The sequence below is a fragment of the Hippichthys cyanospilos genome, chromosome 10 (assembly GCF_059441005.1).
Source record: "Hippichthys cyanospilos isolate Australia breed blue-spotted pipefish chromosome 10, RoL_Hcya_1.0, whole genome shotgun sequence".
Classification (NCBI taxonomy): Eukaryota; Metazoa; Chordata; class Actinopteri; order Syngnathiformes; family Syngnathidae; genus Hippichthys; species Hippichthys cyanospilos.
In genome coordinates this window covers 18,342,190-18,369,704 of record NC_142378.1, presented here as the reverse complement: position 1 = coordinate 18,369,704, position 27,515 = coordinate 18,342,190, and the positions used below count along the sequence as shown (strand labels likewise).

Sequence of the window (27,515 nt, the reverse complement as noted above, 5' to 3'; positions counted from 1 at the left end):
AAACTCCAGTCCTGGAGGACTGCAATCCTGTATATTTTTGATCATTCTGTCATTAACTCACCTGAATCAAATTATTAGCTCACCAGAAAGCTCTGCAGCAACTTGAAAATGATCCTAATCGTTTGAATCAGGTGTGTTTAAGAGAGCAGTATGGAAAGCATGCAGGAGTTTGAGACCTATGGAACAGTTACATTATGGAATCAAGCAAATAGCAGTAGACGGATTCATGCAAGCCATCCATGTTACCGCTAAGGAAGGGTTGGGTTAGGTTTCACCAAGACTTGAACTGGATATATTTGTAAATCTGACACTAAAGGAGTCAGTGCCCCACCAACCCCATAAACCTCACCGCACGTCACTGTTGTGAGATGAATCAGGAATTTGATGTCACATTCGCTTTGAGCAAACAGCTTGATGTCAATCATGTAGAGGGGGTGGATGAGTGTTGTTCCACTTCTAATGTTACTGAGATGCTTCAGACCAATGCAAAACATCGAATTGAAACATGCCACATTTGATAGTCACCAATGCAACTGGCTTTGAGTTGGCTTCCAGAGTTGTTCTTGATAATCTCATTGAGTCATATGTTTTACTTTTTGTCATTTTAAAATAATTTTGGGCCATTTTTAATTATTATATCAATTCTGAATCATACGAAATGAATCTTCATTCGTTCGGGAAACCAATTTATGTCACACCTATATATATATATATATATATATATATATATATATATATATATATATATATATATATATATATATATATATATATATATATATATATATATATATATACATGTGTATAAAATGGCATTTCCTTTCATTTTCTTTGAGCAACAATGATATGAAATCTTATATATATGCAAGTAAGTGTTCAGTTAACGTTTTTAGTTATGAGCATGGTCATGGAATTAATTAAATGCATAGAGTAGGTCAAAATAACACCAGTCTTGTATTTTTAGTAGTAATCTACACAAAGTCCTACAATGATTCATTGTACACCAATTACATACTTTATTTGAAAAGACTTGTCATAAATATCATTGTGAAATCAACAACAACAAAAAAAAACTTCAACTGCTCTACAGTGTTGCAGTATTTTTTTCTTCAAAATGTCTTGGGTTCTTCATGATGTGGACAAGTTTCACCACTTTATTTTTGGTTCATGGCCATTCGTAATCCAAATCCAGAGTGCGCTTCAGACAAGTCCTTGAGTGGCAGGAAATGAAGAATGACCAAGGGAAGTCTCCCTTCTGATATGTGACATCAGTTTGACTGGCTGCTCATGGGACATGCAATGAACCTGCATCACATCCAGGTACGACTCATCAGTATCTTTTACTCATATGGTTTATGAAATTGTTAATGCATAATGACTAAGAATTCGCATTGGTAGATTCTAAGATGCGATGCAAAATTTTGAAGACAGATTCCCATGACCTCTGCATAGAAATGAGTGCTATGCAGTTACACTTAACAGTACACAATGCCCAAATATTGGCCTCTGGTGTAAAATTTCACAGTATCACAAGGTTATATGACATTAGAGTGAAGCGTTCCTCGCAGGAAATCTCACGCATGAGTCTCACCTTATGTTTGTTGTGGACGGTTTGGATGACACCGAGAGCAAGGAAGGCCATTGAAGGCAACACGGCTGTCCAGGCAGTGAGCAGTGCTGTGAGCCACACAACTGGATCTGTGAAGGCCTCGTCGGATGCACCTGGATGAAGGAAAGCTATTGGTCAAACCATGCAGTTTAGTCAACCCGGGCTTTTAATAAACACCAGAACTCATTCACTGCAATTGAGGACCATAGAGGTCGTAGATCCATTTTTTGCTGGGCTGCTATTAACAACTATAGATTTCAGAGTTCCATTTTAATGGGACTGAGAGTGAATATAATCATAATAATAATGATTTTTATTCATTTTTTCTTTCTTATTTACACGAGTAAGGTTGTCCTCTTGGTAGCGGTAACAGCTAGCTAAACAGGTTCTACTCCTGAGAGAAAGCTAACTTTCAAGCAGATTTGCGACACTTTCACCTACCACCCTGTTATCGTGATAAGATCAAATCTATGTATTTATTTATGAATCCGTCTGTCAATTTGGGCCAATGATCTTAATACATTTAACAAGAAAAAACACTGGGAAGCTAATTAAAATTATAATATATAATATATCATAATAACTGGCCAGTTAATCTGCCAGTCAAGGTGCACTCTACAAGATTTGTGATTGGCCCTCGGCGCGACAATTGATCAATGAGGGCAGTGACAAGGGTGACTGTACTTTTAGTTTTTCACTTATCGTACGGAGTTTGGTCCCATGAACCCCGAAAAATAAGGGGTTACTAGATACAGTACATTTTTTTTTTTTACATATAATCACCTATTTTTCTGTGCAGTCAAGCAATTAAAGTTAGTTTTTCATAACATGTCACGTTATAAACTGACAAAAAAAACTAGGACATTGATCAGTCAAGTGGAATTGTACCATAAAATAAATAATCAGCCGGCGCTTTCTGGAACAAGAACTTGCTGTGTGTGATCCTGGAGCAGATGAAGTAGAGTAGCAAAGAAACACACACGGCTCCTATATTGAACTTTGTCCAGTGTCTCGTCAACAGCAAGATCTGACGGAAGAGAACCGATGTCGTCTTGGGATTAGGTTATGAAAAATTACAATACTGGTGTTCTATTCTTTGCGCGCAACTCTGACCTCAATGTTGGCAGTAAATACAGCTGCCATGGACACAGTGACCGCCATGGTCTGGTAGTCGACGGCAGTGTCGTAGTAGACTCCACACGGAATGAAGAAGAGAACAAGTGAAGCATAGAGGGCGTATAACAGTGATGTAAACAACACCAGGGGCCTGGAAAGCTCCTGCCTCTGTCCACATTTGTACAGCTCGGGACACCTCAGGCTGTTCTCTGCACTCACATCCTACAATACAATACGGGTGTCACTTTGCAGTGTGTGTCCGCCCTTGCCACAGCCACACAAAGCAAAGGACAGTAACGCTGTCCCCACTCTTACACACAAAAAGAGGAGAAAAAAACCCACAGTTCTTTATATCACACGAATTACAATATTCTTGTAGTATTGATGGAATAGAGGGGAAAAAAGGTGCTCATGAGATATACTCGCTTGCTTCACTGGACAGAGCTTGTAGTTATCAAAGACATTCAATAGGATAATGTTCAGATGATAAAATCCTTTACTGCAGTACAACTGACATTAAAATCCAAGACAATGATCATCATTCATTTTGAATAAAAACATGCTGATTGTAATAAAAATGTACTGATTGTAGTTATAATTGAATCCCGAGTTACTTTATGATAATATCTATCTATCTATCTATTCATATACCGTACATAATTATCTGCTGTTTTTAACCATAAAATATATTTAGTATGTATTTAACTATGTAGCTGTCTGTCTAAATAGGCAATGCAAGCAATCAATCTGGAAAACACAGAATCCTTAAACCAACCTATGCCCTTACTCTTAATGAAAAGCGCAGAATAAGCAAGGAATGCTTCAAAAGATGGATAATAGCACTAAGGGGGCATTTAGGGTGAGAAATCAATGTTGAAGCATGGTTAATATAAATAAAGTTTATTAAATGTGTTTAATAAAACCCTCCCTACCTTTCTTTCCCATGCCTAGTAATCTCCTAAATGTACTATGGAGGATGAACAGTCTCTTTCTGGGCACAAACTTTATTTTACTTTTTTAACACATAGCAGAGTACGCTTGTGCGCAAAGAGCGCTGCTCACTAACTAAGCTCTAGCTGCAGCACGGAGTACTACCGCTACCCTTCTCTCTCCTCTGCCCATTCCCACATTGCATTTCAACTGGTCTTTAAGGGCCAGCATCAGTGCTGACACTCTGTTCATTCTGCCCACACCTGACACCCCCCCAACATGTAATTCTCCATGCAGGCCAAGCACACAGAGCCTGACCCTGAAGACAAGTCAAGTTCTGGTCAAAACGCCAAGTAAACTTATAGGGTGCCAGATGTACGTGGAGGAGCAGTGGTTTAGTTTTAAGCAAAAGGGCCTTCATTTGAACTAGATTGTGTATTAGGGCTGTCAGATTGCTTCAGACTCCGCATTAGGACTAAGCGTGGGAGTGTTGCAGTGCATCATGCCCTGTTGCGAAGTGATGGTGGTCCTTGGAAAAAATTAAAACTGCAGCACTGAGGGCAGGAAAAGTGAAGTGTAGTAGCGAGGGAACACTGTACATTCAACACTTGCTGAAGCAAGATGAAAAGTTTTCATTTTCAATTGACCTCAAACGGTAGAGAGGCTTTAACTCATTGTCTAAATAAAAAAAAAAAAAAAAAAATAGAGTCGGGGTCCTATATACAGCTTTTTGGACCATACCAAATGCATATATATTTTTTCTTTTGTTATTTGGCGTTGTATGTTTCTCCCTTTGATCATGCTTTATCATGGTCTGAGTTTGATGGGAAACTAATTTCAGCTTCATTCATGTTTACAAGATATCATATTAGTTTTCTGGGTTTGGTCTTGTGATGAATCACTTATAGGAGATCCAATTCACAAGTTCATTTTATTAGGCTTCCTGCTGAGAGTTAGTATTGCATTGCTATAGTATAGATTTTTTTTTTTTTTGTAAATACAGTCTCAGTATAGCATTTAATCAAATTATTATTAGTGATGTGAAGTGTCAAAACACAGCCAACTTTCTTACCTTTTCAAAGAAGGCCACGAACAAAATCTGAGCTGATGTGTAGAAGACGGTATAAAATGCAATGAACCATGTTTCATACAAAGACTGTAAGAGAGAGACATTTCATTTTTCACATTAACACCTTGCTAAAATATATGAGATTTCTCCAGGTGAGATGTGAATTCTCGCTATTGACATGGGTTGCAATCAGTAAAAACCTTTTGTTTTATGTTATGTTTTTTTTTTAACTCAGTATTCGACACACTTTTTAAAAATAAGAGTAAGTATTACAAATGACTCAGCTACTTGTAAGTGGTGAATCCAAATCCACTGGAGTTTACTGTTTGTTTGTTTTTTAAATTCCTTAACTCAACCCATTGCGATACCTGCATTCCTACTATGCACTCCTGCTTGAGGGCTTGACTTTGCTGAATAGCCTACCTGAGCACTGCAACCGTTGAAGATGCCAAACCACAGATGCACCAGCGCAAAGCTACAAGTCTTGAACAAAAAGTAACGCAGGAACAGGGAAATGCGCCGATACGACCAGCGGCCGTGGACCAGAAGCAGCCTCTGCAGGAATCTGAAACGGGACAATGAGAAGTCCGCGTTCTGTACGGCTTGACCTCCTTCCACTCCCGCCAATCCCACGCCGATATGGGCAGCTGAAATTGACAACAAACGTCATTCAATACTAAAACGTGAGTAGAAAAATCGACCTTGATTTGGATTCCAAACTCACTCTTGATCATGTTTACGTCATTGGCTCCATCTCCGATGGACAAGGTGATAGCGCTTGTATGCTTCCTGACCAAGGTAACAATGTCTGCCTTCTGTCCAGGGGTTACGCGGCAGCACAACACCGTTTGACACTGTCGGGCTAGGCTCATGAACTTGGCGCCCCACTCTGGTCTCTGGTCAAACTCTGTCTGTAGATGAAGACCAATTTAATTTCTTGTGGTCTGTAATTAATGAGCGTTCCGTACTGGACAACATTTTGAGTCAATTGTTTGTCATTTAATTGTTTGATAAACCTCACCTCAAAGAGTTTTTCATGCAAATACTGTAGTTATTGTCATTATGATTTTACTAAAGCATTGCCATAGCTTAGAGACAGACTGTGTCACCTTCTGTCTCAAGTACAAGTATTAGTTTAACAGACAAATGTCATTTAGAAGGAAGCTTGCGGTGTCCCACAAGGATCTTTGATAGGTCATCCAGTAATGTAAAATCACTTTACACATTGATTTATCATTCACGAGTGACAATTTTATTGAGTTTTGAGCTGTCTTCTGTTTTTTTTTCTTCAAAATTTGGTTCTTAAGCACATTTGCAGTAATGGTGTAGCGAGTAATCAGCATTATGACACTTCAGAAAATTGTTCATGATTACCAACTCGGGACCAGTCAGAACCACAGCAGTCTGTACTCCAGCCTTGTCCTTTTCAACAGCCCAAATATCTGTCTGTCTAATTTTATGGAAATGGTCTCCAGGGTCTGGAGATTGGAGCATCTCTCTGTAAGTCAAAAGCACAAAATCTGCAATGTGTTTTTCCTTCGTTCATCTATATTATTGTTATGTTTGACCTTAACTCCTGCCATTCCAGTAATCTTGTGCCAGGATCGAGTAGTTTACATGCATATCCAATGTTGACTGCTGTCTCTTGGGGGATAGAAATGATTTAAAAAAATGTGGAAAAACACGATGTTCTGAAATGTGTTTTTTATACTTGGTGTTGACATACCTTTTTTGTCCCCTGTAAGCACCCATACTTTAATCCCACCCTGTTTAAGGAGAGAAATTGTCTCTGGAACACCTTCCTGGAGTCTGTCCTCTATGGCTGTAACTCCTAGAAGCTAATAATAATAATAGAATGATGTTATTTCACTGTGGGTGATAATGTAGTGATAATGCTGTTGATTCATGTCAAATTAAATATTTATATCCTTTAGGTCAGTGGTTATCAAATGGGGGTACAAGTAATGCTAAGGGTAAGTGAAGGCACTTTAGGTGGTACGTGAGGTTTTTGCAGGGTTCATGTGAGCATCAGCAAATCTAATTTAGTGCTTTTTAATGCTGTGGCTGCTCATTTTCAAATCTAGAGCAAACTCTAGGGCAAATTTAGAACCAAAAGCAACTTTTTGCAAAATTGTGTTATTGTGACTCCTTTTTGTTCAGTTTTATACAGATGTGAATTGTTATTAGGGATACAATTTTCGAGCAGGCGAGCCAGACATAAAACAAATGATGATACATGATCTATCATCTGAAGTAGCTAAATGAAATATGCCTAGAGATACCACTACATGGGGTTGCTTTGCAATAAATAAATAAATATCATGAGGTACCTCATGGTAAGGTTGAGAACAACTAAAATAGGCATTTTTTTTCTTCATGTATAATGGTCACAACAGAGATCAGCTGTTCTAATCTTGTTCTATTGTACTGTTGCATCTCTATAGAAATTCACACATCAAGTACCCCTTCACTGTTCGCTACAAAGAACAGCACAATTCAAAACCTTTTCCATTATGTGCATGTCTTTAGGTCTTATTTTGGTAGACTGTTGACCGCACACTCACGGTAACAACAGGAAAGTCTAATCTACAATGTTTGGGTTTGTGTTTCGCATGTCTGGGCGCTGCGGACCACGCGAGCTGCTATGCCTCAATGCACGATAATATGGTCACAGAAAGTAGACGCCCGGTTTAAAAACGTGCACATTTTCATTTTTGTGCCAGAAAAAGTTTGTTTGTTCAGTATGTTTGTGAAATTTGTGCGGCAGTCCTCACTCCATGGTGCAACTGCTAATTCGGTTAGAAAAAGTAGACTAGATTTTAGACTACTTAAAAAGTGATCTATTTCACCGTAAAAGTGATGCAAACAAAAGCAAGCAAGCATCCAGATTTTGCACTGTGCAATGTGTGTAATTGAAGTCATTGTGGCATGGATGGCATAGTCTAACAAAATGCCAAAAGATAGGAAACTGCACCCATGCACACAGTGAAACTGTGTTTTGCACTAGACTTGCACGCTGAGCAAAAACAGGGCCCTTCATGTCTTAACCAGATTTGAAACCATATTAAACACAAATATTTACTCGTGAGCCCACCTGGAGATCTTTTTCCATCTCATCATAAAGCTTCTCCAGCAGGGCATTGCGGTTAAAGTTCGTCATGGCAGCAGCACGAGATAAAGTTTTACTCCACTGCTCCCATGATGTCTCGGAAACCGATCGGACGGCAATGCACAAGGTCCTCAGGCATGCCTTGGAAAACAGCTGGGACAGCACATAGCAATTAGTATGAGCACAGACTTCCACCAAGGCAGACCTACCTACCCGAAACATGACTGAATTGATGCTCTCATGTCCTATTGTTCATTGTAAAACTATAAACAATGTAGTCATTGCCTCACTGGTTACATTTACTCACAAGAAAGGGTTCCCTTGGGAAATTGTCCATAAGTTGCTTTGCTAACCCTAAATAAAAAATGTATTATCTGGTTACATTTAGCAATAAGTACAGTAATCCCTCATTTATCACGGGGGTTACGTTCCGAAAAAAAAAAAAAAACACATGCAAAGTGAAATCCGTGAAGTAGCCAACTTTTTTTTTAAAATTATTTTACAATTCAATACTAAACCATAAAATAAAACCAAAAATCTAAACCTGTTTTAAAGCCCCAAATTTGTTGAAAACAACCATTTTAATATAGTCATACAAAGTTGGAAACACAGTAGTAGATTTTATGTCAAGCTGTGTGTTTGTGCGTAGAATATGTACTGTATGTACCTCCAGGGCTTGTTCAGTGCTCTCTTGATGTGGACAGTCCCTCTGTAGCCTCTCCAGTACCACTATGTCAGCTCCCTTACAGTACAGTTTTAACGCCCCCTCCGGCTCCCGGACTGCATGAAAGGGGAAACCAAGAAACCGTGGAGAGCAACACCCAAAAAATAGAAGATGAAAGAGACAGGATAAGGCATAAAATTGTTGGTTTTCTCACCCAACACTGACATCCGCCGTCTCTGGCTGGTGAAGTCAAGCAATGCCAACAGCTTATAGTGACGCGTGAAACCCATCTCGGACACCATGATTTCATCTCGTGTTCTAGACAGGAAGACCCAGCCCAACTCCCTCGCGGCACTGACAAGAGCCTCCTCATCGGGAGACGCTGCTTGGTAAACTGGACAATCTGAGAAGAAGTGAGTCGAATACCTTAAAGACTGTACTATAGACCTATTGTCAGTGTATGAACCAGGTTTCCGGCAAACTGGAGGGAGAGCTACTTCTTGCTTCTGGTGTCTACTGTCGTCAAAACGCGAGCTGAGTGTTTCTGGCAGCATGTTTCCAATGTGGGACCATGACGTACATGTTCCAATCGATTTTTGGTTTTATGTACAAGGTTTTGCATTTAAAAAACGTGTTTGCTTTCAAGGATCCGTGGCAAAAAAAAGCTGGAGGTGTGTGCAATGACCGCACAAGCTTGGTTTATGATCTGGGCGGAAATAAGACATGTGGAATCTGGCTGGCAAGCATTTTGCAGCCCTTGATAATTTGCATGGGTGCACTGCAGTCAGCCGATATTCTCCCAGACTACAGCATAGTGCACAGTGAGAAGTGTAACTGGCATACACTACAATGTGAAGTTGATTCCATTTGACATTAGCATTATTAGCTAAATTAAGTAAGACAAACACTAGTCACCAGATTGACTCACGTTTAGGTTTGTTGTTGAATTAATCGCATTTTCATTTTCAGTGAAATTGTTGTATTGTGTTTTTGATTTTTGAAACCATTCTCCCTACCTTAGCCTGACAGTGGCTGCAGTGTGGCACATATAAAGTTGAAGTAGACAGTCAGCAAACTAAAAAGGTAAAGCTAAACCGTAGTTCATCAAGCAAGCCGACGTATTTTAGGATAATAATAATAATGGCAGTGATGCTATGTGAAAAATGCTTTGAATGAATGACTTTTAATTTACGCTGCAAAAGATTTGTTTGCACTCTACCAAATTGCTGTTCATGCTTTGCTAGTGATTGTGACTGAAGTTTTTGCTCCCAATTCAAGACACAAAATCAACCAAGCGACGGCTTGTGTTTTGGAAAATTCATTAGTAAGTCGAGGTCCCGCTTCATACATGTTTTCCCACCTTCTTTCCACTGGGCCATGACAGTGTGACACACAGCCAGTGCAGTGAAGAATTGCCTGATGGTCGGATGTTGTGCTCGAAGACGCTCCACCAGGGCGGGAGCCCGCATTAACAAACCGCCACATGAGAACGGATTCCAGCTGAGGTCCATTGGCTACGCATGCCAAAGTAGGATGGAACACACAATGTTTATACCATCATGTTGGACATTGTATAACCTTGATGACCAGACAGTACCTTTATATCCTCTGCCCTTACCGATGAATCACCTGTTGGAGTTTAAATGAAATTACAAAACCATGTGGGCGGCATGATGAAGGAGTGGTTAGCTTGTCCGCTTCCTGGTTCTGAGTTGCATGGTTTGCATCCAGCTCCGGCCTTTCTGTGTGCAATTTGCATATTCTCCCCATGCTCACCCCGGTTTTCTTCCACAATCCCCCAAAAACATGTGTGGTAGTTATATTGGACACTCCAAATTGGCAACCAGTTCAGGATGTACCCCGGCTATTGCCCAAAGACAGCTGGGATGGGAACCATCTTGTCCACGGTGAATCCTTGCAACGATCGCCACCCATATGACAGTAAAAAAAAATACTTTCAAAAATCATTCACTTTCTGTCCAGTATACCTGCTTCCGTAATGAGTTTATCAAAGCTTAAGCCCTAGAATTTTGGTACTCGGTACAGGGGGCAGAAGTGTCCCTATTCGGAATAATAGGTAATGGCCATGAAATCCAGATAAATCCCTTTTTTAAATTGGATTTTCTATCTATATTTTGTGTTTTATTTTTTCGTCTTTTAAGTGTACACATTCAATGTATATTGGATTTTTTGTAATGTATTCTGGTCTGGGCTGAACACACCGGAGGCGATTTCATTTGTCCTCACCCCACGTCTAATGAAACCAGGGTGACAAGGTGAAACTAGCCTGCCCTCCACCCACAGGACATCAGGCAGCATTTGTGCATGTGAAAATTCATGCTTGTTCACGTGATGCTAGGAACTTGAAAACTTCAACTTTGTTCTTGTATACTGGACAGTCAATTGATTGTGAGAGGTTGTGACCCCCCCCCCCCCCCAAAAAAAAAGGAACCCTACAGTGTTGAACGTTATAATAATCATGCTGACACAAAGAACAGTTTCACCACTACTGTAAATAACTCTAATGATCCATTTTCTTAGCTGCTTGTCTTAACGAGTGTCACGGGCGTGCTGCAGCATTTCCTAGGTGTCGCCAGGCAGTAGGCATGGTGCACCCTCAACTGGTTGCCAGCCAATCACAGGGCACACGTAGACAAACAACCTTTCACACTCTCAAACACACCTAAGGGCAATTTGGAGTGTCCAATATTCCTACCATGCATGTTTTGGGGAATGTGGGAGGAAACTGGGAGTATCTGGAGAAAACCCACACAGGCATGGAGAAAATGTGCAAACTCCACACAGAAAGGCAGGAATCAAACCTGCAACTGCTGAACTGTGAGACCTGCCAACCACTCTTCTAAAAAAAAAAAAAGACAAGTTATAACATATTAATGGAACCGAGTTTTGTTGCCCTCTAGGTTTAGTGGGTACATTATTTTTATGGCTATAAAGCATATATGACGACACTGCTTGTGTCCACACAGTACTCCGTAAATATCTCAACTGCTAAATCTACTGTAGCTAAGGGATAAAGAAGATTAAAAATGTGATTAAAATATGCTTAAGTGACCAAGCTGACCAATTATTATTTAAAAGCAGTTTCCACTTGAAATTCCAATTCATTACAAAATGTAAGAGGATCCCAAATCTTTCTTTCCTCCTTCCTTTGATCACCTAGAATATAAATCTCTTTGTTTAAAGTTTAGTTTGAAAGTACATTTCGAGATGAAGTGGCATAAACTAATTGAATCTTGAACATTTGATGATTTGGTGTGATGTGAATGGAGAACGCGAGTACGTACACAATCTACTTATATTTCAATTGGCAACATAGGTGGAAAAAGGTGAGACTATACCGTAAATTACGCCAGATATGCAGCATTGCCTGAAGATCAGTCGATTTTGGGTTAAAGTTCCAGTTTTGTCACTCAGCAGGTATTCCACTTGGCCCAGCTCCTCACACAGGGAAGTGGTCCGAGCCTGTGCTGGGCAATCTGTCGGAGCCCAGTACATCTCCAAATCCCAATTAATAAACTTGCTGTGAAATGTCTGGATCATCTCAAAGCTGCGCACCAACACACAGACAGACAATCATCAGCAACATGACACCTAGCGCTGTACATCACGGCAGGTTACAACTGACGTGACGTAGAGCATGATTGGCACGGCTGGGCTGAGCAGCATGAAGAAGCTCCAGTAGACCAGGAAGCTCGTGTAGACTGGGTCACCGTTGATAATCAGAGCAGACAGAACCTCTGTGCGGCTCATAACCCGGCTTGTGAACACCCCGCAGCCGATGGCCAGAAGAAGCACGGCTAGCAGCAAAAACACCATTATCTGTGCACCCCAAACACATGTTCGCTCAGTGGAAATCTCATGTGATTTAATCCCAGGATTATGCATATGTTCATCATGGTGATTGCTAGCCTGTCAAAGTATTGTCTGTAAAATTTAACTTGGAGTGGCAATAAACATACAAAACCATCTCTAGGGCAAATTTAGGAAAGCTGGAGCGAGCTGGAGTTGAACTCGGGACTCAGAAATGTAAGGCAGACGTGCTGGCCACTCTTCCATCATGCCAACCTCATTATTTATCAAGAATGCTAAATGGTTTATTTGATAATCGATCAGTTATTGATACATCATTGCAGTTCTGTTCATTTAATACTCCAAGACTCACTGCTTAAAACTGCTTAAATGATTTAGTATTGAGAAAGAAAGCATCAGATGGTTTTCATTGGAGTGAATTACATGTAAGAAAGTAGCAGTCTCAGAGAGTAGAATTAGTAAGTATTGAATCGCATTAGCTATTGCAGCACTCACTCCAATCACAGCTCTGTTGAGACTCTTCTCCAAGCGAGTTTTCTTGGCCCGGATTTTTCCACAATTCCTTAGGATCTTTGTGTCGGCACCTGGCTCGGGTAATTACGAGAGTGAAAGTTCAAGGCCTGCCTCAGCAATTGGACAGCTGCGCGTAGCCCATGAGCAGGATGACCTTGCAGTACAGAGGTGAAACGAATGGACAAAAGCTTTCCCTTGCAGAGATATGTTGACTAACTTGCTTGTTACTTTGTGAAAGACTGAGAATGGATGCTGAAATTCCAACGTGACTGCCATGTATGGACAAAAGCCTTGGGACACACCAAATTATTAAACAGGAGTTGGGTTAAACCCCTCAGATGCACCTAAATCCTTTTTTTCATTCTATGAAATGGTTTTTGAACAATTGCTTGGTTTGGTTTTAGATTTTTTTTGTAACTTTTTCCTGGACATAATAGGCCATTTGACCAATTTTTCCAATAATATCATGTATATTTTACGTTCATAAAATTGACCGACATGCATGACTTTTAGCCTGCAGCCATGTTATAGTGATATTGACTTCTGCTAATATAAGGTTCTGTTAATATAGGTAAAGAATTTTGACCAGCTCATATTCACAAGTATTTAAATATATTCCATCATATTTTTAAATGCATTTGATAACAGTTGCAAATACATTCAATCTTACTTTGTAAGCTAAATCCTAAAATCACATTTCCCATAATACTATGGGATATGCTCATAGAACACCGCATGATATTATGGGACTGTGTCCTCCTCTTGGTCCCCCTCTGGGGGTCCTGTTCTTTACCTGGGAGGGCGGAGTCTCCTGCTGCACACCTGTCAACCCTTTCTAGTTAGCAGAGTACTTTAGTGCAGCAAAAGTTGAGAAACACCATTGGATTCTTCTTTGATGCCTGTTATCTTGTCACTTTTGAGCTTGCTCCCTTTTGAGAATCTGTCTGTGTCGTATCTTTCGTTTTGTAGTTCCCTTCAGAGTAAGTGCTTTGGGTTGAAAAAAAAAAAGGTATGTTTTCTTGGTTACTTTGTAGCGTTTATCCAGCGTCACTCCTCAGCTGAGGCCTCGTCCTCCCTTTTTTTTCTTCCTTCATTTATTTCCATGGACACTTTGCTATGGCACTTTTTGTTTGTACTTTGCTCTCGTGTTTCACTCTTGAATCTTGTTTGTACTTTGTATTCCTTTATTTTTGCCTAACAGGAACAAATGCCGCGTTTTTATCATTCATTTTACCATTTAGCATTCATTTAAACTTGCTTACAATTATTTGAACATATGAATGTATTTTCAAACACAGTAAAGTACTTGCAAACATGTTCAAATGGATCTGCCACTTCAAAATGTTTACTAGCTCCATGCTTCCGTAATATTATGAGCCACTTGGCCTTCTTTTCAGGTCCATCTTCATGACCAGAGACAAAGATGTCTTCCCAGACCAGCGTAAGTTTGCATAGCGGCAAAGGAGAGTGTTGTATTTTTCTCTCATTTAGTTTTTGCCCTGCGCCAATGTCTTTTGCTCAAGTGTCCCAGGCTCAGCCAAACATAGAAATCAGTTTTCTCAGAACTGAGAGGGTCACTGTGGCAAAACCCGTGACACCTCCCAGTTGGGCAAGTAATATCTGAGCAACGATCACTTAAACGACTGAAGGAGCAAGCCTGACATACTGTATGACCCATTTCAAAGGCACTGTCTATAATTAGCCATATAATGTATTCAACCCAATATAATTAGCCTTTGAAGCAAATGAAGGCCACAATAGAAGTAAAAGATGATTTAAGTTTCGGATAGCAGTCCTGGTTTCTTTTCGCAGACATTTTGAGGGGTTAAGTATACATTTATTGAAATGAATCAATTCATACCTGTGTATATGACCAAACCATAGGCTATCGTGGTGTTTCTTAAGACTGTGCCCCTGAGAAGGAGGTGCTCGATGTCCAGTAGAAAACGTTCCCCTCTCCAGTGCAGCTGACCTCTGAATGTGTACAGTCCGTCGTTGGGTTCCTCGCAAAACACCACACCTTGGAAATTAATTCACCCCGTACACAGAATTGGCAATCTGAGGTAACATCCATTGTTATATCCATTTTTTTAACTCTCTCACTCAATTACAGGGCAGATATAGACCAAGGTTATTATCTAAGAAAACAGTGTTTCACCGTCAAAGTTGGCGAGCGCGTGCTCTGTGGGTTCAGTCGTCAGCTGGTTGTGTGTCGCACCGAGAGCCTGTCGGCACTTCAGGTTTGTCTCACTTGCAAGCATAGAAATAAAGCATTTATGCTTGTGTGCATATGATATTTCATCATTTCATCTTCTGCAGTGCTTGTCGTGGTCGGGGTCACGAGTCATCAGAGCTGACATCCAAACCCGGAACCTCAATACTAAAGCAGATAGGCTTCTCCGTTTATACGTGCTGTAAATGTCTCACCCGTCAATGTCAGCCGTTTCCACATAGGACAGACTGTGTGGCTGAGAGCTGCATAAGAGCAGAATATCTGCCTGGGAATAGAAATATGTGTGGAAAAATAAATACAATGAAAGAGAGGCTTTGAGAGTAAATAATATCTTACATAGACGTATCTGACCCTCTAAGGTCAATTAAATTCAAATATGTTTTGGTCATCAAATAGCCACTTATGTGGACATGAATAGCACAAGTGTCAGAACCAATAAAAACTAGGATTGCTAAAAACACAAAATAGCACATTTCACATTCATTCACATTCACATTCAATCATCAACATTCACACTAAAAATGGAACAAGCAGGAAAATAACATGCATTTATGTAGGTCCAGATAATGCGCTTTGTGCATCATTTTACTAAACTGTCATTGCTGGAAAAAGAACTTAAGCGTCTCACAGGGATGCTTTGGTCTTTGTGGATGCGCACAATGTCTCCCACGCACAGATCCTTCCACTGCTCTGTACTGAAGCTGAAACAGAGAAGGCATGCGCAAATGACTTTGAGCGCAAAAATATCACGTGAATTCTGGGAGATGTTTAAAATTCAACGGATCATAAAAATGAAACCCAAGTTGGAAAGAAAAGATGATTTCGGTGGTCTGTGTGATTGTGCGTGTCTCGGCATTCAAGCTATTTCATTATTTAATGTTATAACAGCAGTAACTCAAACGCTTATATCAGCATTTTTGCAAGATTTTTTTTTAACATTTTATAGCATTAGCCTCCAATAATGTTTATTGCAAAAACTACAGAATTGAAAACATAGCACTTGAATGGTAAAATGTTTGCATGCCGGTTTTTCTGGTTGATCTTTGATTTTTACTGTTACCCAGTAATGTTTGTAGGGATGCTTTTGTCAGCATCCGTACAATTAGCTATTAATGTAAATGTGAATTTGTGTTTATCCTTAAATGATTTAAAATGTGGGGGCTGTACAATAGCAATTTCATAATTTCTGCTATTTTATATTTTTTGTGTAATAGAAGAAATACTTGTCTCAGCATTTATAGTATTTTTTACACATTGACATGGGTGTGAAAGTATGTCTCTTAGCATTAACTACGTTAACTGTACATAAGCATTGGTGTGAATGCCTGTCAACATTCAGCAGCATTCATGAGAATACTTGTCAATCAGCACTCTCATACTTTTTGACACTTAGAAAAAAATTGTTACAATCATATATCTTCCATATGTCTGTCATATAATAATTTAATAATAATAAATAATTTTAACACACATTAGAAATGTCCATTTTTTGTTATTTTTGACAGTAGATGCAAAAGCATGTCTTCCAGAATTCATGCTATTTTTATGCATACATAACATCATTAGTGTGAAGGTTTTTATTTGATGTTTGTTGGATGCAAATTAGATATACATTCCTGGTATGGCATTTCATTGTTTCTGATACACAATAGCATCTCTGTGAATGTGTCAGCATTTTCGTGAGTTTGAAAAGAACTGACACATTTGAATGCTTGTCTCATTCACACATTTTTATGTGAAGTAGGATCAGCTTGGATGCTTGTCTTCCAGCTTAATCATGGCAAGCAAATGTTGACCCAACTTGGGCTTTTTGATGATTTTGATGTGTGATATCAAATGAAAATCAGATAAAAAACAGGAGGAGGTTAAAATATAGCATAGATTGTGAAAACATGACGACTTTCAATATGCCATGCTGCCGTCTCTTCTAAATGCTTACAAACGTGAAGTCAAAGGGTACACCCTATATGTGTCAAATTTAGCCCATGTCAGGCTCATTTACTGCCATTGAAAATTGGAAATTGCAGTATTGTCAAATTTGGACATATTGAAAACCCAATGTTTTATCATGCATTAATCCTTTCAACGGTAACTCACAAACGAGGCGCAATAAAAATGTTGGCGTTGACACTCCAAAACCACCGGGCGGCGCTAGCCGCCAACCTATGTCATTTGCAAGCCTTTCAATGACTTTGATGATTGGCTTAGCCATATATAAATATAAATATATAAATATACAAAACATAAATATAAATATAATATAAATATAAATATATAAATATACAGCGTAGCTACTTTTTGTGGTACTTTTTTAAAGTGAGCCCAAGTTGGGTGATTATAAGGCCAGGCTAGTGAAAAATCCCTGGACACTCAGGGGTTGAGCGTAATTTTATCCCTCCACATAAGAGCCTTAGTTGGAATGTGGTCTCTCAGCATTCCCATAAGTCTTAAACTTCCGTGTCAGACGCAAACAATAGGCAAGCACTAAATTATACATAGGACCTCTGATTGTGTCTTTAATTTTATGTTGAATGTCTGTCTCTTAACCTGCACCTGACATGAGATTTATTAAACATCATTAACAACTGCATCTGAGGTATTGTTTTCTGCTGCTACGAGCATTTATGGTTTATTGATCCTTCACAGCATTCTCCTAAACCACCGAACACCTCCCTGAATCAAATTGCATTAAAATGATTAAATAACAATAAAATGACAAGCTGAGAGATCACTTGATCTTGTTTTTTCCGTGGAATGCTTCGTGCTCCGCTCTGAATAGGCACCTTGGGGAGCATCCAGGCTTTCACTCATTTACACTTCATTAGAGCTTCATTAGAGGCCTGTTTGGCAGCATCTGCTCCCTGGGAGGCTCATACTCTCCCATCTTGGCACGTACCTCTGGGAGATGAGAGCGTCACATGGTCGTGTGTTGACCTCCAAGTCGCTGCGTCTCCTCCCCTGGAAACATGACAGGAAGTGATGGCCCTTCCAAGGTGGCAAAAGTACACACACTCAAAGTAGAAGTGCAGGTATTTGTGTGGAATGACACTGGTAGGCCAGAAGTACTTATTTGACGACTTAAGTCAAAGTTAAAAAGAAAAAAGCAACGTACGAGTCCATGAATATTACTAAAGCGGAGAGGATCATGTAAAAGTTATGTTATCTTCAGCTGATTCAACTAAGGGTGCACCGGTCAGAGAACATGGAAAAATATTCCATTTGACTTAATTAATTGCGGTCTTTTGGCATATACACACAATCATAAACTTGGTGAAACACCGATGATGCTCACCTTTAGGTTATTTGTGGTAAAATGAAGTCGAGCTGCGTCACGAGGAAAAAGAAAAACGACTACTTCAAGCGCATTCAACACTTGTTTTATTTATTAACGAGCATGCCAAGCCAGTAAGTGGCAGTAGTTTCACCAAATTCTATTCTATCAGAAAGAACGTCCGTCTCTTAATGTCACCAGCATCTATGGTGGGAAATGGAGTAGAGTGATGAGGTAAAACTCTGGTTTACGATCTGGACAATTTGGCAAATCTCCACTTTGTATGGAGTTTGTAGAAACCTTCTTGTTTATGGAAAAAAAAAAGAAAAACAGGCATAGGTAGTCGATAGGACAAACCAGAGACATTTACCACACATTTGCAAGAACACCGGCTATGCGTGTAGACTATGACTAAATGAATGAATACTTCATGGGGACCCGCCCCACTATTTGAGAAGGACTAAAGGTAATGCTCACATTTGTCCATTTTGTTTTTAGTTTTGCTTTATTAGTCCTTATTATTTCTTCAAGCGCTCAATGTGTGAATGACATTCTACATGAAAAAAAAACCACCACTGATATTCAGCTGGAATCAATCAACTTAGTTGAATATCTGTGACTAAATTATTTTGTCATAAACAGACCTGTCTTTGTATTGTTTTTGTTATTTATAGTCTGAGGTGTCACAAAATCAAAAAAGAAAAACATGGAATGTCCTGTTCCCCATGTTTCTTTTCACAGAAAAGTCCTGTTTTTGTAACTTTTTAGTGACACTTTTGACTTTGGTGGAGCCAACTACTGTTCAAACCATATTATGACGGCTCATAGCTACTGAGCGGAAAAACAGAGAAGCAAACATTTGTTTCTGGCAAAAGATGGCAGTCGTGGGTAGCAAAGTAAGTACAGTGGTGCCTCTACTTACGAAATTAATTTGTTCCAGAAGTAAATTCGTAACGTGAATCTTTCATAAGTAGAGTGGCTTTTACATATAAATAGCCTAATGATCCTAAGGGACAATGTGTAAGATTTCATTCAAAAGGAACAAATTAAATGTTTATAAACTGCAAAAACTTGCAAATGAATGTGTTCTTAACAACCAACAGTATGTTTTAATATAATCGTAGGCCTAGTTATCATTAAATTATATGACATGGGGGGTGGCACGCTTCTGGAGGCTGCCATGTCTGTTATAGCAACGGACAATGGCAAATGCAGCACCTCTTGCTGTCCGTACAGAAAAACGGTCTAAATTTTACACATTAAAAGAATAATATTCAAAAACAATAAAAATGCATTAAAAATGTAACACATATAAAGTAGACCTACATTAGTTAGTAGAATTATAAATACATCCAACTATATCATGTAAAGAATTAAAAAAAAAAAAAAAAAAAAACGATCCTAAACCCTAAATCATAGTAATTGTAGCAGTTGACAATACGAATGGCAGGTCACTTGAAATTGAAATTAAAATTGAAATTCCAAGTGATCCAGGCATTATTTACAAGTCCACAGGAGCAATAATATTTATTTTTGGAATATTTTGAGTGTTTTGAGCGAGTCTAGTTTGGGGTCATGCAAAGTGCTTCCTGTGTGATGTTATTGCTAAAGTGCTAATGACGTTTTTAACAATGCTAATGTCAGACGCGACAGTCCAAAGTGGTATGTTACATTTGTGTTTTTACGTGTATATGTAAAATGTTGGCTGTAGCTAATGACAATTTTATGCTTGTTAGTTTATGGTGCAAATTGAGGTGGGAAAAGTGGATGAAAGGAGTAAAGATGAAAAGTGGAAAACTGCACATCAAGATTAGGGCAAAAGATTGGTGTCTCGTTTGTGGGCAAGCCGACATATTAATACATGATAAAAAGACATCATGGGTTGTGATGACATTTCTTTAATATCTTGTTGGAGTGAGCGCTGGTGTCTTGTGTCTCATATGCCAACAATGTTTCCTTTTGTATTTTGAGTTTTCTTTCATTACAATATATATATATATATATATATATATATATATATATATATATATATATATATATATATATATATATAGATAGATAGATAGATAGATAGATAGATAGATAGATAGATAGATAGATAGATAGATAGATAGATAGATAGATAGATATACGGATAATACAGTAATACAGTGGGCCCCCGGTTTACGAACTCCCTCTTTTACAAACTTATCATCTTACGAACATGGACTGCGGCGTTCTTAGTCTTCCTCTTACGCACAAACCTTTTGTCTTACGAACAATCCAACATGCCGGTCAGAGCGTCCGCACTCATTTATTTGCTTTGCTGCATCAACAAAAATAACTATTCTAGCATGTGACAGATAACACCGATATGCTATTGGTCTTATAAAGTCACAGTCACGGTGTCAGTCATGGTGTCAGTCACGGAGATCCCGATATGCTATTGGTTGATTAAGTTCACAGTACCGGTCTCAGTCACAGAGATGCAGATATGCTATTGGCCGGCGTCACGTCAATCACAGAAATGCTGATATGCTATTGGCCGAACGCCTTTATCTAGCTTGATGGCACAGCTGGTCGGTGTTTTGTGAAAACTTTGCAAACTTTATCTGTTAGACGTGGCTTCTAAAATTGCTAGTGGCGGTAAAGGAAGAAGTAAGAGGATGATGACAACAGAAACGAAGAAGGAGATAATAAAAAATACGAAGGAGGTGCACGCATAGTTAACCTTGCTCGTGAGTATGGTCGTAACCGCTCGGCAATCTTCTAAGGGCAAGACTTTACTTGCCAGGAGACGGACCTCGGTCAACAACAAAAATGGAGAGGCTTCTTCTCTTATGGATTAAAGAAAAGGAAATCGTCGGTGAGATGTTCTCGTTTAAGAAAATAAATAAATCAATTCTCTGCTCCCCTCCGCCTCCACCCACCACCAGCTTAAGTCACGTCGCCCCAAAGGTAAATGTCATTTTTCCTTTGTATATTTATGCTATTTAATTTAACTGTATAGTAGATTATGTTACTAATTTTTAATATGTGTATAAAGTCGTGATGTTTTTACCTAAGGTTTTTGCACGAGGTGCACGCATTCATTAATTAACATAGGTTTGGATTGCCCGTCATACGAGCAGTTCGAGTTACGAGCATAGCCGCTGAACGGATTAAGTTCGTAACACGGGGTCCCACTGTATTTTTTTGCCGAGGTGTTTCGTAAACTGATTTTTTTCAAAACTAGAGGAGTTCGTAAGTAGAAGTACCACTGCACTTCATTACTTCCCACCGCTGTAGGAAGATGGCCACGAAAAGGTTGTGAATTTGCAATGTTAGAGGGCAGACGCCATTATGCGGCCCCAAGCGGTGACACTGACTGGGAGATTTACACCCTTTGCTAAATGACTAGTCAATAGAGAGGGGTCAAGCGAGCGTTTCAGCAAGAGAGCTGTTAACGACCGTAACTCGGTGGTGCACTTAACCAGAGTCGCGCATGCAAAACATCAGCCAGGCGTTTAAGAGCAAAAGCCTTAATGATATAGCGGGGGAATTAATGCTACTGGGACGCCTGGTCTCAGTCAATAAGGAGAGGACGAAGAGTCAATGAGGACGACGAAGGAGAGTGTAAACGCTCATGCGTGAGGCCTCTATGGCGACTCTTAAAAGAGTGTCAGCGGCGCATTGGTTGAGCGGCAGGCCGTGAGAGGCTCTCGCCTGGCCTGAGGGATGGAGAGAAAGGCTGTCTCACCATGTCGTTAATGAGGTCCTTCGCACCTCTCACCGACAGAATGAGGAGCAGCGGGATGATGGAGATGTACCACTGGACGGATGAGATGATGGGGACGCACTGTGAGACACCCAGACACAAACAATCAATGCATACTCACTGAGAAAGAGTTTCAAACAGTTTGTGATTAATCCCTTGCAAATTCTTCTGCTCTGCACAATTTGGCCACTAGGGGTAGTATGATATAGATACATAAACAAAGAAGACATTCACAACAACTATATATGACTCAGTAAAATGCATTACAGTATTATCATTTCTTTAATGTTGTTAAGATGAGTAATGTTAACAAGTCAAAAAACACTTTGCAACATAAAACATCCTCTTTTAGGATCATAGTAAAGATCGGTTTTGAAAACGAAATTATGAATTTCATTTTAAACCAAGTTTTCGAATGATTGTGATTGGGGATACTCGGTTTTTAGCATAATTAAGTCTACTGAATGATTTTATTTTAATGAACTTACAGTTTATTTTTCCTGAAGTATTTATACCACATAAATATTTAAAATAATGTTAACATGGATGCCTCATTTAAAACCCTATTTTTCAGTCTCATGAACCTCCAGGAGTGACTTCATGTACACACAAGATAATTTGGAAACCATTGTACTACTACTTGTACTGTATACAAATACAGCGAAACTGAAAAAGATGACATCGTAAAATAAATAGTACTTGTGTGGTGGAAATATACCTTCTTGGTGTGTGTGCTCTCGTAATCTTTAGCCAGTTTGTTTGTACGTGAGCACCTGAGCATGTGTCCTCATTTTGTTTTTGTGTGTTTGTTTGTCCCATAAAATAATCGGCGCCTGTGGCTCGCTTAACCAACAAGCAAGGGCATTACAACCTCATAATTGCTCCATTTTTTCACACTTCAATCGAGTCTGGGATTTTGCCTTGTGGCACAAAGCAAAAGAAAATAAAGTGTGATGTTTATATGATTTAGGAAAACGCTGGAGCAGGCGCACTCCTAAGTCACGGTTGTCAGGTTGTGCCGTTCAGAACCTCAAACCTGCGTATGTCATGACCTTTAATGAGAAGACAACAGGGTCTGGGGAAAACAATGAACCAACCTGCAATGCCATCATGAAGAGGAAGTAGAGATTGGCTGCGCGCTGGAATTGCTCATACAGAGTCAGGGGCAGGAAGGTGAGGACTGAGTACTTGTAGCTCCGCACCTGGTTGTCCTGGCAACAAACACAGTAAACCACGGCTTACTTTCTAGTAGTACTGGGTGACAATATCGCTATAGTGATATATTGTGATACGAAGTGACGTAATACACATACTGCAATACAACATTCAGTTTCCAATATATCGCGTATCGATTTCTAAGCACCTTATTTTCTTTTTTTTTTTTTTCAATCAATCCGCTTCGAATTGGCTTTAGTCAGTAGCTGGTCCTCAGGGCCAGCAAGGTCCTCCAAGCTGGCCTAACATAATCCAACATCATTATACTAATTATAATAAAAGTCTGTCATTTTAAATGTATTTTTCATATATATATATGTTTTGTTCTCCATATTCTGTTCTTTGTGTCATATCTATTTAGTTTACGCTGATGCCAGTGTTGTAGTTTTAGGTGAGAGTTTTTATCCAATCAGAATTCAGCCATCTTGTGTCGCCAGTCTGTATGAAAACTGCCCATGGTCTTCACAATCAAAAGTGTGGGCACATATAATTAATAGGCAGTTGTGATAGCCAATCAGATCAGGAGTTGGTGACAGTAAGACCAGCTCGAAGGTCTCATATTGAATGTGACGTGTGAAAGGATGGATTGGACGGAAGGCAGAGCTATGCAGATCAACCAAGCTACTTGCTTGATTGATCTGCATTAACGGTGCAGCCTTCATTAGAGCCAGACCTGGGGACCTTCAGCAGAAAAATCAAATATATCTACTCGCTTTTGTAACCCACAATGGCCGAAGGAGAGGAAAACATCAACCAAGTCATTGAAGTCTTCTTGAGGACAGAAAGAAGAATGGATTTTGTGTTGAAATAAGTGTTTTGGGGGACAGCTGTTTTGGTGAGTGCAAGCATTTTTTTTTCATTTTTAATATGTTTTGTTTGTTTTCATGCATGCATGTTTTCATTTTGTTCATTTTATTCATATTCACTTAATGGCCACCTGTTGTGGTAGGTTTTAATTGCTAATACAGGCTTATTGATGTTTACTTACTCTGGAAAATAGCCTGTGTTGTACACGAGTAAGTTGATGCCATGCCCAGTAATGCATAAATGTAAATCATTCCAAGTGCTTCAAAAACACACCATTAAATGTTACAATGCATTACCTTTTGAGTGAGGCCATTTGACAGTAAAGAAGGGCAAAAGAAAAAAGAAAACTTAATTATATGAATATTTTGAGCCATATTTCAGACATACTTTGAGTTTTCTTTCTTTTTTAAGTAATTTCATAATATGAAGAAATGGCAGATAAAGAAGAGTACAAAGTGGTGCTCAGTAAGAGGCACGTGCGGCAAAGTGCTACCTTTGTATTCGTGCCACATCAATGCCACCTGAAAGAGTTTTCACAACTGCTGGGGACATAAACACAGTCAAGGGCATGCTTGAAATATAATATCAACATGCTGCTTTTTTTTTTTTTAATGTTTAACGTATGCTCATGGATGTCAATGATTTGTGGGTTCTGAAAAAGAATGAATAGAATTTACCTATTCTAATAAATTCCTTCAGTTTTTTTTTCAATCATTGTTAATATATATGCCAAAGTTTTTTTTTTTTTCAACAAACATTGCCCAGTATATTGCAATACATATCGCAATGCGCCTTTGCTCCATCGCAATATATTGTAATTCACATTTAAGACACAATACCCAGCACTACTTTCCAGATGTTAGCACGCATTCGAGGAGGGATCCGCGACTCACCGAGCACCGACCCCAGCGGAATCCCAGAAAGGATTTCTTCTGCTGCCGCTTGTGGTAGCAACGTTGGTTGGCCCTCACCTGCCATGTGAGGCCTGTAAAAATCCGCGAACCCATGTCATGACATCATCACAAGTGTTAAAAGCATCTCCCGGAGGGATCGCATCGACCATTTCCCCCACCGCAAAGAAGCCGCAAATGACTCGAGAAGTACCCGCAGCGGAAACGTGAGCCAGGGAAACAAAGATTGAACTCAGTTACAAAGCCTGACGATGCTTTTTTACATTTGCTTCTCTCTATTGGCGGCCATATTTTGAAAAGTCAATGGAAGAATACTGACTTTTTGATTTAAATGTAAAATAAAAGCCCTTTACACATTCTGTAAGTCTACGCACGGCAGTTTGAACCCCAAAAGTTGAAAAAAAATCCCCTGCCGAAAGAGCACACGATTTAAGCTTGATGTGGATTTCACCCTAAAATGCTGAACTCAAGACATACCTGATTGTCCACTGTCCTTATCCATGCCGAGTAGGAGGACGAGCTGTTTCTCTAAGTGCACAGAGTGTACTGCGAGAAGACAAAAGACACATTTTCACTCAGTTATCTTGTAACTCATTACTCCGTGTTACCATGCCGACGCATGAGCGGCAGATACTTTACAGAGAATGCCTTGCAAAATACTGCACAATCTAAAGCAAGGCATAAATCAAATCGAACCGATTAACAGTCGACACAATTTCTTATTCTTGCAAAAAATAAACACTCAGAACAATTCTCAGTGATTGCCAAAGTTTATTACCAAATAGATTGCTACAGTAATGGTCCTTGGAGGAATGAGATGCCTCCTCAAGACATTAAAGAAGGTTTTGTTTGTTTTTTGCTAGGGATGGGCGGGAGCCTATACTTGGTTATTTCAAGATCTTGACATGCGCAACGGCCGGCGATTTTTGGATCATCTGCACTCAGATTTACATTCACAATCTAGAAATTAAATTCAAATAAGATGAATAGATGAGTGGCTCTCAAAGTGGGGTCTACCTAGATAGAAGCCATTTTAACATCTAGGAAGAACAGTATTTTTGTGTTCATTTAATTCAATTTTATATTAAATTGTGAGTATTCATGACTCTTCAACAAAGCAATCAAGTGAACCAGTTTAATATATTTTTAGAATTGAATTCATTTTTCAAATTTGTCAAAATGCGTTTTGTGTCTACAATTGCTTGCTACGTAGGTAATGAAACCTGCAAAGCGAAAGTGACATTTTATTTTTTAATGCTCTTTTTGACTAAATCATTGGCAGCAACCTGTTTGGGGGTAATTGGCTCGGTTTGTTAAAAGGAAGTGTGCAATTTTTATTTTCTTCAGTAGAGCTGAAAAGTAACAAATATACTTGTTTTCAAATTGAACATGCTGCTGAATAAAAAGGGCACTTATGTTGATGTGATGGTTATGATGTTATGGAAAATTGTGTGTATTAAAAATAGGCCCCTCACGTGATATCAGTACTTGCTATTGATGAATACTCGAGGTGAGTACTTGAACTGGTATCAGTCTGAACACAAAAGTGGTATTGGACATCTCTAGTTTTCACAAATATTTCCCCTTTAGAATGTAGCTTATTGAGGTAAACAAAATGTAGTGGTGCGTTGGCTTACAAATTGAATTTGATCTGTGACCATTCTCACTACTGAAAACAGCAGTTGCTAAACCATGCTCCTGTATTGAAATGAATAGAAACAACCTCCATTTCTTGCTCAATCTTCCAGTTCTGTAATTTACAATACAACATTTACATGAGTATTTCGCTTTTTAGCCTCCAATAACAAATTCAGCAATAGACCTGGTTAGCAAAATTACACTCCTCTAACATTCTGTCTGTGAAGCACAGGAAGACAAAATATTATATTTACCTGCTCAGCATGGCCGTGACATTTTGCTAACCATTGATGACATTGACTTCTCTTCTTTGTCTCCGCTTACACAGTGCTAATGTGGCGCATTCACGCCCATATTGCTCCCAGGTGTCCAGCCTCATATTGTACTGTAACTCCCCACACACTGTATGACTGGGAGCAAAGGGGCGGGGGAAGGAAACTCTCCTGATCGTGTTTTATTTATTTATTTAAAAAAAAAGAAAAAAGAAAAAGAAAACTAAAAACATATCCATTGATTCCAAAACCTTTTTTTTGAACCAGCCATTCTTTGTGAGTGTTTATGGGAGTGCTATACTTGATCAAAGCAAGATGGATCATCTTACAGGTGGCCAGTATGTGCAAAACACAAAGCTTTTCATTCAGATGCTCAGTCAGCTGTGTTTGATTAGGCCAAGTACAACTCTGCTTTAACAAAAACATACAAAACAACGTGTAGCTTCATATTCTACTTTTATGTGTATCCAAAACGCAAAAGTAAATCTTTTAAAGCGGAAGAATGACACTCCAAAGTATTCATGCCTTTGCTACTTTTTTGGGGTCGTCTCAAATTTATATTTTTAATATTCAAAACACAGGATATACAAA

General features: G+C 39.2%; 1 protein-coding gene across 1 annotated transcript; it reads right to left on the bottom strand.

Annotated features, from left to right (window-relative positions):
- Positions 1-1,002: 1,002 nt before the first annotated feature.
- On the bottom strand, positions 1,003-27,027 carry atp8b3 (ATPase phospholipid transporting 8B3). The gene is made up of 28 exons (XM_088425919.1): positions 26,907-27,027; positions 25,492-25,560; positions 24,997-25,088; positions 23,179-23,292; positions 22,064-22,162; positions 17,971-18,032; positions 15,703-15,775; positions 15,269-15,339; positions 15,000-15,091; positions 14,703-14,861; positions 12,824-12,912; positions 12,144-12,337; positions 11,857-12,065; positions 10,095-10,126; positions 9,858-10,011; positions 8,712-8,900; positions 8,501-8,613; positions 7,819-7,986; positions 6,451-6,562; positions 6,293-6,368; positions 6,099-6,222; positions 5,449-5,635; positions 5,148-5,371; positions 4,728-4,811; positions 2,723-2,947; positions 2,498-2,636; positions 1,592-1,722; positions 1,003-1,305 (listed from the first exon to the last, which is right to left on the bottom strand). Exons 2-28 carry the CDS (start codon positions 25,514-25,516, stop codon positions 1,201-1,203), a joined length of 3,342 nt encoding a protein of 1,113 aa, XP_088282045.1. The 5' UTR covers positions 25,517-25,560; positions 26,907-27,027; the 3' UTR covers positions 1,003-1,200.
- Between the last annotated feature and the right edge of the window lie 488 nt (positions 27,028-27,515).